The sequence below is a fragment of the Triturus cristatus genome, chromosome 5_1, assembly GCF_964204655.1.
Source record: "Triturus cristatus chromosome 5_1, aTriCri1.1, whole genome shotgun sequence".
Lineage (NCBI taxonomy): Eukaryota > Metazoa > Chordata > Amphibia > Caudata > Salamandridae > Triturus > Triturus cristatus.
Genome location: NC_140587.1, coordinates 11,363,337 through 11,377,049, shown reverse-complemented (window position 1 = coordinate 11,377,049; position 13,713 = coordinate 11,363,337). Strand labels below are relative to the sequence as shown.

At 50.1% G+C, this 13,713-nt stretch overlaps 1 protein-coding gene across 1 annotated transcript in view; it reads right to left on the bottom strand.

The window, feature by feature from the left end:
• The window catches only part of LOC146829954 (GTPase IMAP family member 4-like), a 214,127-nt gene that overhangs the window by 143,932 nt on the left and 56,482 nt on the right, over positions 1–13,713 (bottom strand). Inside the window, exon 2 of the mRNA XM_085603992.1 lies at positions 12,775–12,805. Within this exon, the coding sequence (XP_085460118.1) occupies positions 12,775–12,790 (16 nt within the window). The 5' untranslated portion in view covers positions 12,791–12,805. The remainder of the gene's footprint in view (positions 1–12,774; positions 12,806–13,713) is intronic.

Sequence of the window (13,713 nt, the reverse complement as noted above, 5' to 3'; positions counted from 1 at the left end):
CCACCTCTTGCAGCTGCTTAGTGCCCCAAAGAGGAGTCCTCTCGGTCAGCCTCCCCTCCCATCCTAGGTATTTGACCACCTCACGCCACGCACACACCACTGTCTGCATATGTGGTGGGAGTATTTTTTCCTTGCTTCTATCATATAAAGCCACCAAGTAGCCCCTCTCCCCTATGGCCCAAAGGTCACTCCTGAACGCTGGATTGTTACAATCAGAGAAAGCCCAGTCATTCACCACACTTAACTGAGATGCCCAATAGTACTTTCGGATGTCTGGGACTGCCAGTCCCCCTTCATACACCCCTCACTGCAGCTTACATAATGCTATTCTGGCAGAACCTCCATCCCATAATAGTCTACGTATCTCACCATCTATGTCTTGGAACACCTTATTCTGTATTTTGTATGGTGTATTTTGCATGACATATAGCAGTCTAGGTAGGGACATCATCTTAAACATCACTGAACTCCCCATCAATGATATCGGCAATTTCCTCCAGCATTCCACGTAGTTTTTCAATTGCTGTATTTGAGGATGTAGATTGTCCACCAGGAAGTTTTCCTCTTTCACAGATATTTTTAGACCTAGATAGATGCAAGTGTGCTTAACTACTAATGGAGTTGTTTCAGTCAGTCTACGCGGGATTTCTCCCTTTAAGGGAAAGATCAGAGATTTATCCCAGTTTATCTTATAACCCGAGTAGCTGCCAAAGAATGGGAAGATTTGCAGCACCCGATGCACTGATCTGAGGGTCTTCGCCATGTAGAGGAGCACATTGTCTGCATAGAGGGATATTCTATCTTCCCAGGCACCGCCTATCTCTATGGCTGTTATTATTGGATCATTTTGGACCCAGGCCGCCAGGGACTCCAATGCTAGTGCGAATAACATGAGTGAGAGCGGGCATCCCTGCTTTGTACCCTTCCTCAGCGGGAACAAGCGCGATACTGCTCCGTTCACTTTTCCTCTAGCCCTCGGGTCTTGATATAGGAGTCTTACCCATTACCAGAACTTAGGTCCGAGGCCAAATCTAGTTAAAGTTTCAAGCATATATTGCCACTCATTACTATCAAATGCCATTTGCGCATCCAGGGAGAGAAGCACAGTGTCTTCATTGCATTCGGTTTTGGGCCAGTGTAGAACCCTATATAATCTCCTCAGGTTGAGTCTTGTTGCTGTGTGTGGTATAAATCCAGACTGGTCCGGATAAACCAGTGTGGTAATAACCGTCTGTAACCTGGTTACCAGCGCCCTGGCCAGCACTTTTGCCTCCACATTCAATAGCAATATCGATCTGTAAGAACCACACTTGTCGCCAGGTTTAGCTTTCTTGGGTATTACCACGATCGTCGCCGTTCGAATGTCCAAGGGCAACTCCCCTCTATCCCGGGATTCCTGATACACATTGAGCAAGAGCGGTGCGATTTTACTTGCGACTTTTATACATTTCCACTGACAAACCGTTGGGTCCTGCTGCCTTCCCTGACTGGAGGTCCATGAGTGCGCTGGAAATCTCCTCCACTGTGAAATCCTGATCAAGTGACTCCCTATCCTCCCCCTCAGCACCTGAAGATTAATCGCTCACAGTAGTTCAGCACAATCAGCAGTTCAAGCTCTGTGGTGGAGGCAAAGAGCACCTCGTAATATTGGGCGAATGCCTCCGCTATCTCCTCTCCCGTTCTGTGTATAGCCCCCACCGGTACCTTTATCTCCAGGTATCATCCCTGTCTCTTTTTTCTAGCCAAGTAATCATTTTATTTGCTTTGTCAACTATGTTGTATATCTTTCTCTGGGTGGCCAGTATGTGTGTCCTTGCCCTTTACTCCTCCAAGATTCTCGGTTCTTTTTGCTTATGTCTTAGGTGGCGGTATTGGACTCCTCCAAGTCCCCCATACCAAGACTCCCTCTCCATCTGCTCCACCTCTTTCTCAAGCTCTGCCACCTCTCTATTTTGTTCTTTATTGAGAATGCCTATTTGAGCTTGAATATATCCCCTAATCACAGTTTGTATGCCTCCCACCGGGTTAATACAGTCTCTACCTACCCCTCGTTTTCTTGGAAGTCTGCTCCGTTCGCAACTGCACTTTCATTGCAAATTCTTTGCTTCTGAAATAACATGACTCCAGTCGTGGCGGAAGGGCATTCTGTTTGACTGGACCCTGTATCTGTACCACCAGCGGGGAGTGATCTGAAATCCCTCGTTCTAATTGTGTTGTATCTAAAAATTGCCCCACCTGACTTTGCAATGTAAACAGATGATTTATTCTGAAGTTTATGTTTGCCTGAGGTGTGCGTGTATTGTCGGGGTGCTTGGTTATGCGCCCACCATAGGTCAAGCATTCCCATGGCTGTTATGAATCCCCCCAGTGGTTCCTTACCCCAGCGCTTGCTGCCACAGTTAATCTGTCTATCTACGGGTCCATAACCGCATTCATGTCTCCTCCCATTATCAACATGCCCGGAGGCAGCTTCAGCAACATCTTACCCAGAGCCGGGAGAGTTTCCGCCTGCAGTCTTGGACGCAGATTTATCGTTTTACCCTCTTTTTTGTGCCCGTTACAGCAACATATCTTCCCGAGCCGTCGCACCAGCTCTTACCCAGGACAAAGGGAATTGACACGTTTACTAATACCCCTACTCCCCGTGAACAGACGTAAAGCCTGCATGTGCCGTAAGTTTATGACCCCACCGGTCTAATGCTTTGCAGTAGTTCCCCTTCTCTGGAGCAATACCACGTCCGGGGACTGCCATATCAGGTATTGTAGAACCGAAGTACGTTTTATCTTGCTGCCCAGGCCATTAACGTTCCACATTATAACTTTTAGTGCAATATCTGACCAATTTTCCTGGTATCCCTGAGCAGCCTAGTCCCTTCCTCAATTGATTAGATACCAATGCCTTCCTTATATATTGGTGCCCTTTATGACTAAAGTCAACTTGGATGCATAGTTGGTGGGTTGCCACCCTGTGTATTCATGTTTATCTACCTAAGTCATGTCTGAGCTTACATACAGAACAACAACATTAATAATAACCAGCCAACTTGAGCCCTTAAACTCCCCAAACCCACCTCCCTCCACCCTGCTATCCTGCTTGACAGGCCTAAAACTACCCGTCACCCTGACCTGCAGAGAGCCTGCCGCCCCATACTTACTTGCTTCATGCCGGGGTAGGCTAGAACCTCCTGTTGGCTTTGTACCTCGCTTTCCAGCCCCCTCATGCTTATTGCATCACTATGTTTTCCCCGTGCAAGGTTTGTCTTGTTCTCCCATTCTCCATCTCCATTTCCCCTTCCCATCTGGCAGCCCACCCTCCAATACCTCCCCTAACCAAGTCAACAATGTGAGACTAAAATTGGTAATTCTGACCATACTGTGTCTAGTTCATCCTCCTCTCAAAACTGGAGTCATTTATCTTGTGATCACTCAGACCCAGATCTTTCTTCTCTGGCAGTCTCCTCAGGGCCGGTGGCTCAGCGCCGCCTCCCGACCCCGGGTGGGTTCTGAATTACCACTCTCCAACCCTCTAATCACTACCACGCCCTTCCGGAGTGGCAAAGAGCCAAGACTTCCCTTCCGCCACCACTCTCAGTCTGGCAGGGTACAGCATCATGTATTTTATGTCTTTATTCCGTAGTTCCCAGTTTACAGTTTCAAAGATTCAACACAGCTTCTGTACATGTAATATAAAGTCTGGGAAAAACCTTATTGTTGCGTTGTCACGTACTAGAACTCCATGGGTCCTTGCTGCTTGTAAAATTCCATCTCTATCCTTGTAGTTGAGAATCCTTGCAATCATTGTTAGTTGCGGTGCCCCTGGTCTTGGTTTTGGAATTGGGGCCCTGAGTGCCCGTTAAATTGTGAAATATTTTGACAGTCTTACCGGGCGTAGATGGTTTAGGGTGAGGTCCTCTAAGAAGAGATACACACTGGGCCCCTCCATTCCTTCAGGGACACCCACCACCCGTATGTTGTTCCGCTGGCATGCCCTTCCTGGTCTTCGAGCCTCACCGTCATCTCCCCAGGCCATTGCTGGAACTGTTCAATTTGGTCCTCCTTTGCTATAGTGTTTGTCTGCAGCTGCGATATGTTGCCTTCCACAATTGTTACCTTTTAGGTGGTTTTACGCAGATCCGCTCTCAACAGATTTACTTCGACCGTTACCAGATCAGTTTTGGGTTCAAGCGTGTTTTTAAGATCCATTAAGGCTACCATAATGGCGGTCAGCGAGGGTTCATCCGCCCCTGTCACTGCCATACGTTCTCCTTGACTCTCTACTGGCTGCTTTGAAACTGTGTACTTGTCCATTTTGTTTGTTTGAGTTTTGCACAGTGGTTTGGACTTCACCATTTCTTGTCTTTTGGGTGCTATGCAATACCCTTCACCACGTCTAGACCGTGTGCTCTGCTCCCTTCTCCTTCAGTTTAGGCCCTTCTTGACCTCCTCACAGTTCTACAAGTCTGGCCCCAAGGCCCTTTGTCCGCCACCAGTCTTATCCTCCCCACACGTAATGTGGTTCCATTCCTTTCCGGTACCTCTCCACATGTCCAGATTTCACCTATAATTGTACTGTGCGTTGTCTTGCTGTGCAGTTTGACCCCCTTCTAACAGAGAGACAGTGGTTATAATGTCACCGTATATGTGTACTATCCCCAACAGTCCATATCTTCTGTGCTGCCTGAGTGCCGATCCGGTGACCCTTTTTTTCCCCCTGTACAGCCAGCCGGCTCCGTCAAGCTAGACAGCCCGTGGCCTCCACCACGTTCCCAGGTCTACTGCACGACTCGTGATATGGGCAGCTCTCCTTTGATTATCGGCCCGTCTCTCCCCTCTCAGGGAGCCCATGGGCTGATTTCCGCTGATCTGGTGCCACTCTCCGGTCCCCAGTCGCAGCCGGTCTCAGTGGGTTCCTGTCTCTCTGTGCCCCCGCCCTGGTGGAAGGTGTATGCCCACTTTTGCCATCGCTGTCTCCTGACTGTGCGTCGCCTCAGGGATAGCCACCCACCTGTATATTGCTCCCTGACCCGGGAGCAATGCTTTCGTGGCAGCCCTCTCCCTTTACACGGGCATTCAGGCCTCTTTTCGGCTTGTAACTTCCTTTGGGAGCTCTCCCTTGGGCTGCGTGTCCGGTTACAACAGTATGTCTTTATTGTGGGGGGGGGGGGCTCCTCACTTCTGGCACCTGATCTCGTTGCAGGCCCGCCACCGGCTTCCTCCCTTAGGCCTGGTTCGGGGGCATACCGCTCACCTGCTGTTCTTCACCTCCGGGCCCGGGGCCCGCTGGTTCTCCTCAGCCGTTCCCTGTTTGTCAGAATCTCCGGCCATTCTGGCCTACGCATTAGCCACTTGGCTCTGACTCCGCACGGCGCCTCTGATCTGCTTCCTGGCTGCCTTCTTGTGTATCACCGACCCGGTATTGGGCCATATCTCAGGCTCGCTGCCACGGTGCCCCCGCCAGCCGCCTCAGTCTATTCATAGCTCCGCAGCTCAGCACTCGATGGGTGCGACCGCCTGGATTTGATGGTTGAGTAGGTTAGGCCTCACCATCTCAGGCTCTCAGGCTACTCGCTCTGTTATCTGCCGTTTGCGGGTCACAGTTTAACTCACTCTCGGGTCGGGGGGGGTCACACCCAGGGGGTTCAAGTTTTCCGCCCCGTGCTGGCCGGATTAATGTGCGGATTATGGGGCTATGGTTTCAGCTAGTCCAGAGCTTCACAGAAGTGCGCCCATTGCAGGCCGATCCAAGCCATGCCCCCGATGGAGTTATTTTTTACACCTATCTCTAAATCTTATTCACCAATGGCTTAAGTTAATGGGGACATCTTTTGCTTCTGTAGTTTCATGGGAGGGAAGCTGATAGATATTATGATAAGCGTTTCCAGAGGAAACTGCTTGGGTACAATGTTTAATATAAGTGAACCCACTTGTGGGACACCCCCGCGCCGCACGGCCACCAGCTGCTGCGTGTGCCCCTTGCCTGCCCTCTGCCTCGCTGCCCTCTGCCTCGTCTGCCGGCTGCCGCCGCTGCAGTTGTTTTTGCCCTTGTTTTAACGTGATTTTGTGCCTGCTTGGTCTAACTCTCTTTTTTTTCCCTTGTTTATCGTTATTTGTGCCTGTTCTGCTGTTATTTCATTTTCCCCGTGTTTGCTTCCTTCCTTGCTGTCCGCCTACCTCGCCGCCCTCCGCCCTCCCTTCCCGCCACCGCCGCTTGTCCCCGCCCCTTTTTGCCTTCTGTAACCCTCCCCGCTCCCGCCACCGCCGCTTGTCCCCGCCCCTTTTGCCTTCTGTAACCCTCCCCGCTCCCGCCTCCCAGCTGCTCCGCCCACCCGCGCACTTGGCCTTAAATGGCGACCGTGCGACGCAGGTGAGTGTGACCCACTTGTGGGACACCCCCGCGCCGCACGGCCACCAGCTGCTGCGTGTGCCCCTTGCCTGCCCTCTGCCTCGCTGCCCTCTGCCTCGTCTGCCGGCTGCCGCCGCTGCAGTTGTTTTTGCCCTTGTTTTAACGTGATTTTGTGCCTGCTTGGTCTAACTCTCTTTTTTTTCCCTTGTTTATCGTTATTTGTGCCTGTTCTGCTGTTATTTCATTTTCCCCGTGTTTGCTTCCTTCCTTGCTGTCCGCCTACCTCGCCGCCCTCCGCCCTCCCTTCCCGCCACCGCCGCTTGTCCCCGCCCCTTTTTGCCTTCTGTAACCCTCCCCGCTCCCGCCACCGCCGCTTGTCCCCGCCCCTTTTGCCTTCTGTAACCCTCCCCGCTCCCGCCTCCCAGCTGCTCCGCCCACCCGCGCACTTGGCCTTAAATGGCGACCGTGCGACGCAGGTGAGTGTGACCCACTTGTGGGACACCCCCGCGCCGCACGGCCACCAGCTGCTGCGTGTGCCCCTTGCCTGCCCTCTGCCTCGCTGCCCTCTGCCTCGTCTGCCGGCTGCCGCCGCTGCAGTTGTTTTTGCCCTTGTTTTAACGTGATTTTGTGCCTGCTTGGTCTAACTCTCTTTTTTTTCCCTTGTTTATCGTTATTTGTGCCTGTTCTGCTGTTATTTCATTTTCCCCGTGTTTGCTTCCTTCCTTGCTGTCCGCCTACCTCGCCGCCCTCCGCCCTCCCTTCCCGCCACCGCCGCTTGTCCCCGCCCCTTTTTGCCTTCTGTAACCCTCCCCGCTCCCGCCACCGCCGCTTGTCCCCGCCCCTTTTGCCTTCTGTAACCCTCCCCGCTCCCGCCTCCCAGCTGCTCCGCCCACCCGCGCACTTCGCCTTAAATGGCGACCGTGCGAACGCGCAGCGGCCACGCGCAGCGGGTGCGCCGATTGAGCGCCGAAGGTGCGCCAAAGGTAAGCCCGTCTGCGCCCGTCCGCGACCGGATCGCGTCCATCGCCAGGACCCCTGGCCCACGAAGACCCCGACCTACCCGCCTGACGTACTCCGCCGCCACCCTCATCGCTCTCAACACCGGCCGACTCCAAGATTGCCACCAAGCCACACCACGACACACCCACGGACCTTTCAGCTGCCACGCCTGCAAGTTCTCCTGCATCCAGACCAGCCCCGCACCAGCACCCGCCAAGTCGAACACCAGCAGCACCCACCTCAAGTGCATCCTGCTCAACACCCGCTCCGTCCACAGACACGCCATCGAACTCTGGAACCTCCTAGACGCCACAGCCCCTGACGTTGCCTTCCTCACGGAGACCTGGATGAACGCCTCTTCAGCTCCCGACATCGCCATCGCTATCCCAGAGGGCTACAAGATCGTCCGGAGGGACCGAAACGCCAACCAGATGGGAGGAGGCATCGCCATCATCCACAGGAACGCCATCCGTCTCACGACCAGCACCGACAACACCCTGACCAGCGCCGAACACCTGCACTTCCAGATCCACACCAACCCGAACACCACCCTCAGAGGCACCCTGATCTACCGACCCCCTGGACCACGCACGCAATTCAGCGAGGACATCGCCGACTTTGTCAGCCCGCATGCCCTCCCCTCCGCTGACTACATCCTCCTGGGAGACCTCAACTTCCATCTGGAGAACAACAACGACCACAACACCAGCACCCTGCTCGACAACCTCGCCAACCTGGGACTCAAGCAACTGGTGTCCACCCCCACCCACCTCGCCGGACACACACTTGACGCCGTCTTCTCATCCAGCACAGACATCGACTTCAGCCACGCCACAGAGCTTCAATGGACGGACCACCGCTGCGTCCACTTCACCTTTAAGAGAACGACGACTCACCATCACCAGCAACAGGCCGCCCGCAGAAGCTGGAACAAGATCACAGCAGACCAGCTCGCCACCTCCCTGAGCCAGCACCCTCCTGCCAGCTCAGCGAACCCCAGCCAGGCCGCCGACAACCTCACGAAGTGGATCAGCAACTGCGCGGACGAACTCGCCCCGCTGAGGACCCCGCCTAGCAGACCCGGCAGCAAGAAGGCCCCATGGTTCACCGACGAACTCAAGAGCTCCAAGAAGAACTGCCGAGCCCTCGAGAAAGTCTGGAAAAGGGAACCGACACCGGACAACAGAACCTCCTACAAACTTGCTACCCGGAAACACCACCAGCTGATCCGCGCCGCCAAGAAAACAGCATTCAAGGACCGGTTGGACAACAACGCACACAACGGCAAGGAACTCTTCAACATCGTGAAAGAGCTTTCCAACCCCAGCGCAGGAAACAACGACATCACCCCATCGCAAGACCTCTACAACTCCCTCGCCTCATACTTCCACAACAAGATCACGGACATACACAGTAGCTTCAACAACCAACCAACGCACACCATGACCGACCAACCACCCCCACCCACCACCACCCTCCACGCCTGGACCCCGATCAGCACCGAAGACACCATCCGCACGATGAACTCCATCCACTCCGGATCACCGACCGACCCCTGCCCTCACCACGTCTTCAACAAGGCCGACGCTGTCATCGCACCCCACCTGCGAGACATCATCAACACATCCTTCGACACCGCCACCTTCCCCGAGAGCTGGAAACACGCCGAACTCAGCGCTCTACTGAAGAAACCAACAGCGGACCCCACCGACCTCAAGAATTACCGCCCCATCTCGCTTCTCCCGTTTCCAGCCAAAGTCATCGAGAAGACCGTCAACAAGCAGATGGCGGCCTTCCTCGAGACGAACGGATCCCTCGACCCCTCACAGTCCGGCTTCCGAGCCAAACACAGCACCGAGACCGCCCTCATCGCCGCCACCGATGACATCCGAGCCCTGATGGACAATGGAGAAACAGCGGCCCTCATCCTCCTAGACCTCTCCGCGGCTTTCGACACGGTCTGCCACCGCACCCTAGTACGGCGCCTCAGCAACATCGGAATCAAGGACAAGGCGCTGGAATGGATCATCTCCTTCCTCGACGGAAGAACACAGAGAGTCCGCCTACCACCGTACAAGTCAGAGGCCTCCGAAGTCATCTGCGGCGTCCCCCAAGGATCATCTCTGAGCCCCACCCTCTTCAACGTCTACATGAGCCCCCTCGCGGCCATCGTACGCAAACACAACCTCAGCATAATCTCCTACGCCGACGACACCCAGCTGATCCTCTCCCTGACCAACGACCCCGCCGCCGCCAGAGCCAACCTGCACGAAGGGATGAAAGAGGTAGCCGAGTGGATGACGACCAGCCGCCTGAAACTGAACTCGGACAAGACGGAGGTCCTCATCCTGGGCTCTTCACCCTCCGCCTGGGACGACTCCTGGTGGCCTCCCGCCCTGGGCACCGCACCCAAACCGACAGACCATGCACGTAACCTGGGCTTCATCCTGGACTCCTCCCTCTCCATGACCAGGCAGGTCAACAACGTCTCCTCGGCGTGCTTCAACATCCTACGCATACTACGGAAGATCTTCTGGTGGATCCCCACAGAGACCAGGAAGACCGTCACCCAGGCCCTCGTCACCAGCCGACTGGACTACGGTAACGCCCTCTACGCCGGTACCACCGCCAAGCTCCAGAAGAGACTCCAGCGGATCCAGAACGCCTCAGCCAGACTCATCCTCGACATCCCACGATCCAGCCACATCTCCGGACATCTGAGAGACCTTCACTGGCTCCCCGTCAACAAGAGAATCACCTTCCGCCTCCTCACCCACGCACACAAAGCCCTACACGACCAAGGCCCGAGCTACCTCAACAGCCGAGTCAACTTCTACGCTCCCACACGCCACCTCCGATCAGCCAACCACGCCCTCGCCGCCGTCCCCCGCATCCGAAGAGCGACTACAGGAGGAAGGTCCTTCTCCTACCTGGCCGCCAAGACCTGGAACTCCCTCCCGACCGACCTGCGCCTGACCCAAGACCACCTCTCCTTCAGGAAGAAGCTCAAGACCTGGCTATTCGAGCAGTAGCGGCACCCCCCCCCCCCCCCCCCCCCAGCGCCTTGAGACCCTACGGGTATGTAGCGCGCTTTATAAGTGTCACTGATTGAACATTGGCACTATTTTCTTGTCAAACACCTGCAACTGCAGGAACACCGGTTTCTCCATAGTCTGGAGAGCACATGGTTAATTTTGGACATTGCACCAACATACTTTACATACATGATAATTCCTCTTTGTTGTTGTTTAGTTTCCACCTGGACAAACAATGGAGCTATAATACAAAGTAGTATTGTTTATGATACAGGTAGCGTGACTAGTCTTTTGGGAGACATGTTCTGTGACTTTTCCAATTATTATAATTCTGATCCTAAAGAACCTAAGGAACCCAAAGGAACTGTTGGTTGAAATTTGCTTTAGGACCACATATACAATTGTTGATAATTGAACATATTGACGTAAGGTGTCTCTTTTGAGCCACTGATTAACTCAATTATGACTTGGATTTTTTATTGTATTACAGTTGCATTAATTTATGGCTTCATAGCCCCACAAGGTGGTGAAATGCATTTGTTGATAGTTGTATGCTACAGTGTAGGGGAATCCTTGGTTGAACGTTTTGACCCAGCAGGGTTTATGTGGGAAGTGCTTTGGTAATGATTGACAAGAGAGGTCCTTTAAGCACTGCATGATTATGCAATGGAGAGAAGACGAAGTCTGGGTAAAAGAGAGCAGGATGTACATGGCTTATTTGAGATGGGAATAGGAGTGAGGCATGATGAGCAGAGGAGTGATCGTAGTGTGGCCTTTGCTTGGAAAACCCAAGTTATGAAGTATAACTATTTTCCACTTTTTATTAAGACATCATCATACCTATAAACAACGCAGTTATACAGTTAAACAGTGCTATTTACAGTTACATCAAGGAAACATTGAACTAATTGCCTATTCATGGTGATATTTATACATTTTTAACTATTATTACCTTGTCAGCTACTAATATGTTTTTTAATTGTCACTATATTAACTGGAGGAAAAAATGTTGTGTTCATTATATGCACTTAGTTTTATTATTTATTTTACATTTTATGTTATTGCTGTATTAGTAGGGTCCATATGATTCTGATATAAAATGGAGTTAAGGCAAAACTTTCTACAAACCTGTTTCCTTGAGGTTTTGTAAATGTGGGGGATTGCCAGCATCCTGCTCAACATATTTCATGTACGTAACATCCCCGCATTCCTTTTATTTTTAAAATGAGATAGCTGTCTATTTTAACAGGAGAACCCCTCAGACTCCAGTTTAAACTCTCTACGATGTCCATTTTCTTGCATGTGATGGTGTGTGGACAATGTAAGATTACAACTTCCATAACTTTTTAAATACCCTTAACTATTCTTATTTTGGCCTACTTTGAATTCTTGTATGCCTCCTTCTCTCTCCACAATGTCTTGCTTTATTCATCGCTGTCCTTTAATCTTTTGTACAGTATAATACCTGTACACCTATATATAAGCTAGTGATCTATTATTGTCAATACACTAGGTCCTCTGATTCTGCCATAACCCTTATACCTTATCTGCCAACAATACCCTACTATTCCCTCTCACATATACACCCACACCCAAGTACCTCTAGCTATGAGCTCTTACTTCTACCACTCCCTATACTCCAGTCCCATTACCTATAATTCTTTCATCGCTGCCTATACCCCTTTACATCTGTATTTGCTTTAATCCTAGTTTCCTTATTGTTACTTATAATCTGATACCTCTGTTTCTGCCTGTACCTTACCATCTTAACAACTGCCAGTACTCCTGTACCTTCCAGTGTAATAGTTCATCATCCCTATGCATGTCCTAGTGCTGTACCTGCTGCCCACAACCTAGTCCCTCTACATATGCCCTAGTACTCTTATCATGTCTAATCACTAGGAAAACTGCTCGCTTCCTTGACTTTGCTTCCTTGACTTGTTTAGTTATATCCAATTTTCTCAATTACTTGAGGAATAGTATTTTCTTCTTTTTGGTATGTACCAACATTAACTTCACCAACCTGATATATTAATGATAGTGTTAGCAATTTACTTTTGTCTCTGAAATGAGGTAGCACTGCAGTATTAGTCTCTGAATGGGTTTTTTTATAAATACATTCTTCTTACTTTGTGACAGTCTTGGCCTCTTTAATATAAAAATCTAACATATTAAATACAAGCTGAGAGTATAGAATTCATAACAGAAGAAAGCTACATTAGTAATAAGAAAAGGTAGTGATAGATGAACAAGTTCACACAATCAGCATCTGCATGAACATGAAATAAGATACACATATGTTGTTGACATGAAAGGGTTAATTTCATAACACAAATATCAAGGTGCTAAGATAGAAGGTTACATACATTTATGAATTTTTTTTTTTACTTTACTTACGTTCATTATCTGCCATTGTGGATATACAAGTCTGGTTTGGAGATAAAATCAAAGGTGATTAATTAGAAACATACAAAAACAAGAATGAATATAGAGTAGATCGTAATACATGCACAGTTGATGATGCAGAGTTAAGTGACTACTGAAGGTAAAATGGGTTCTGTTTCATTTTCAGAATTTCCATAATACAATACAAGCATGTAAATCTACTGCAACACAAACTTTAACATACTCCAGAAAAATGTAAATAAACAAAAAAAATCTGCACAGCAAATTTGATGGTAGGAATTTCCCTTTTGTGCTGAAAAGACTACAGGAAGAGATGCAACACTATAAACCTTCTCACCCCTTGTGTGCAAAGTCAGATATGTTTACCCTTAGATTATCTCCTATGTTTAATGTATATTCTAACTTTACATCAGGTCACAAATATACAAGATGGTGGTGCTGGAAATGAATGAATTATGCATTTCTAAATGCACAGCTGTTCAAAACTGATCATCTTGGCACTAAGATCAGTAACTGAGTAAAAGGTCTTTAAAAAGGAGGTTACTTGAGAGAAAAGAGCCAAGTTTCAATAATCTTGCATAAGGAAGCTTAAATCTACCAACAAGGATGATTTCTGTTTTGATTAAATTAACTTTAGGAAGATGTAATTCATTCATTTGGCGACCGAGGAGAGATATTCTTGGCTAGTACTTTAGTGCCTGATTCTGTACTTTACCCTTCTAATCAGCAGCAAAGTGTTTGTGCTCCCCCTTTCAACATGATGAAACTGGCATAACCCTGATTGGCATATTTTAATTGACCTATAATTCCAAAGTATATGGTAAGAAAGTGTACTTATCACCTGTATGTTAAAGGTCACATGTGAACTATATCACCCATTGTGCCATTAACTACATTGACAGTACAAACAGCACTACAGCATACCAACTC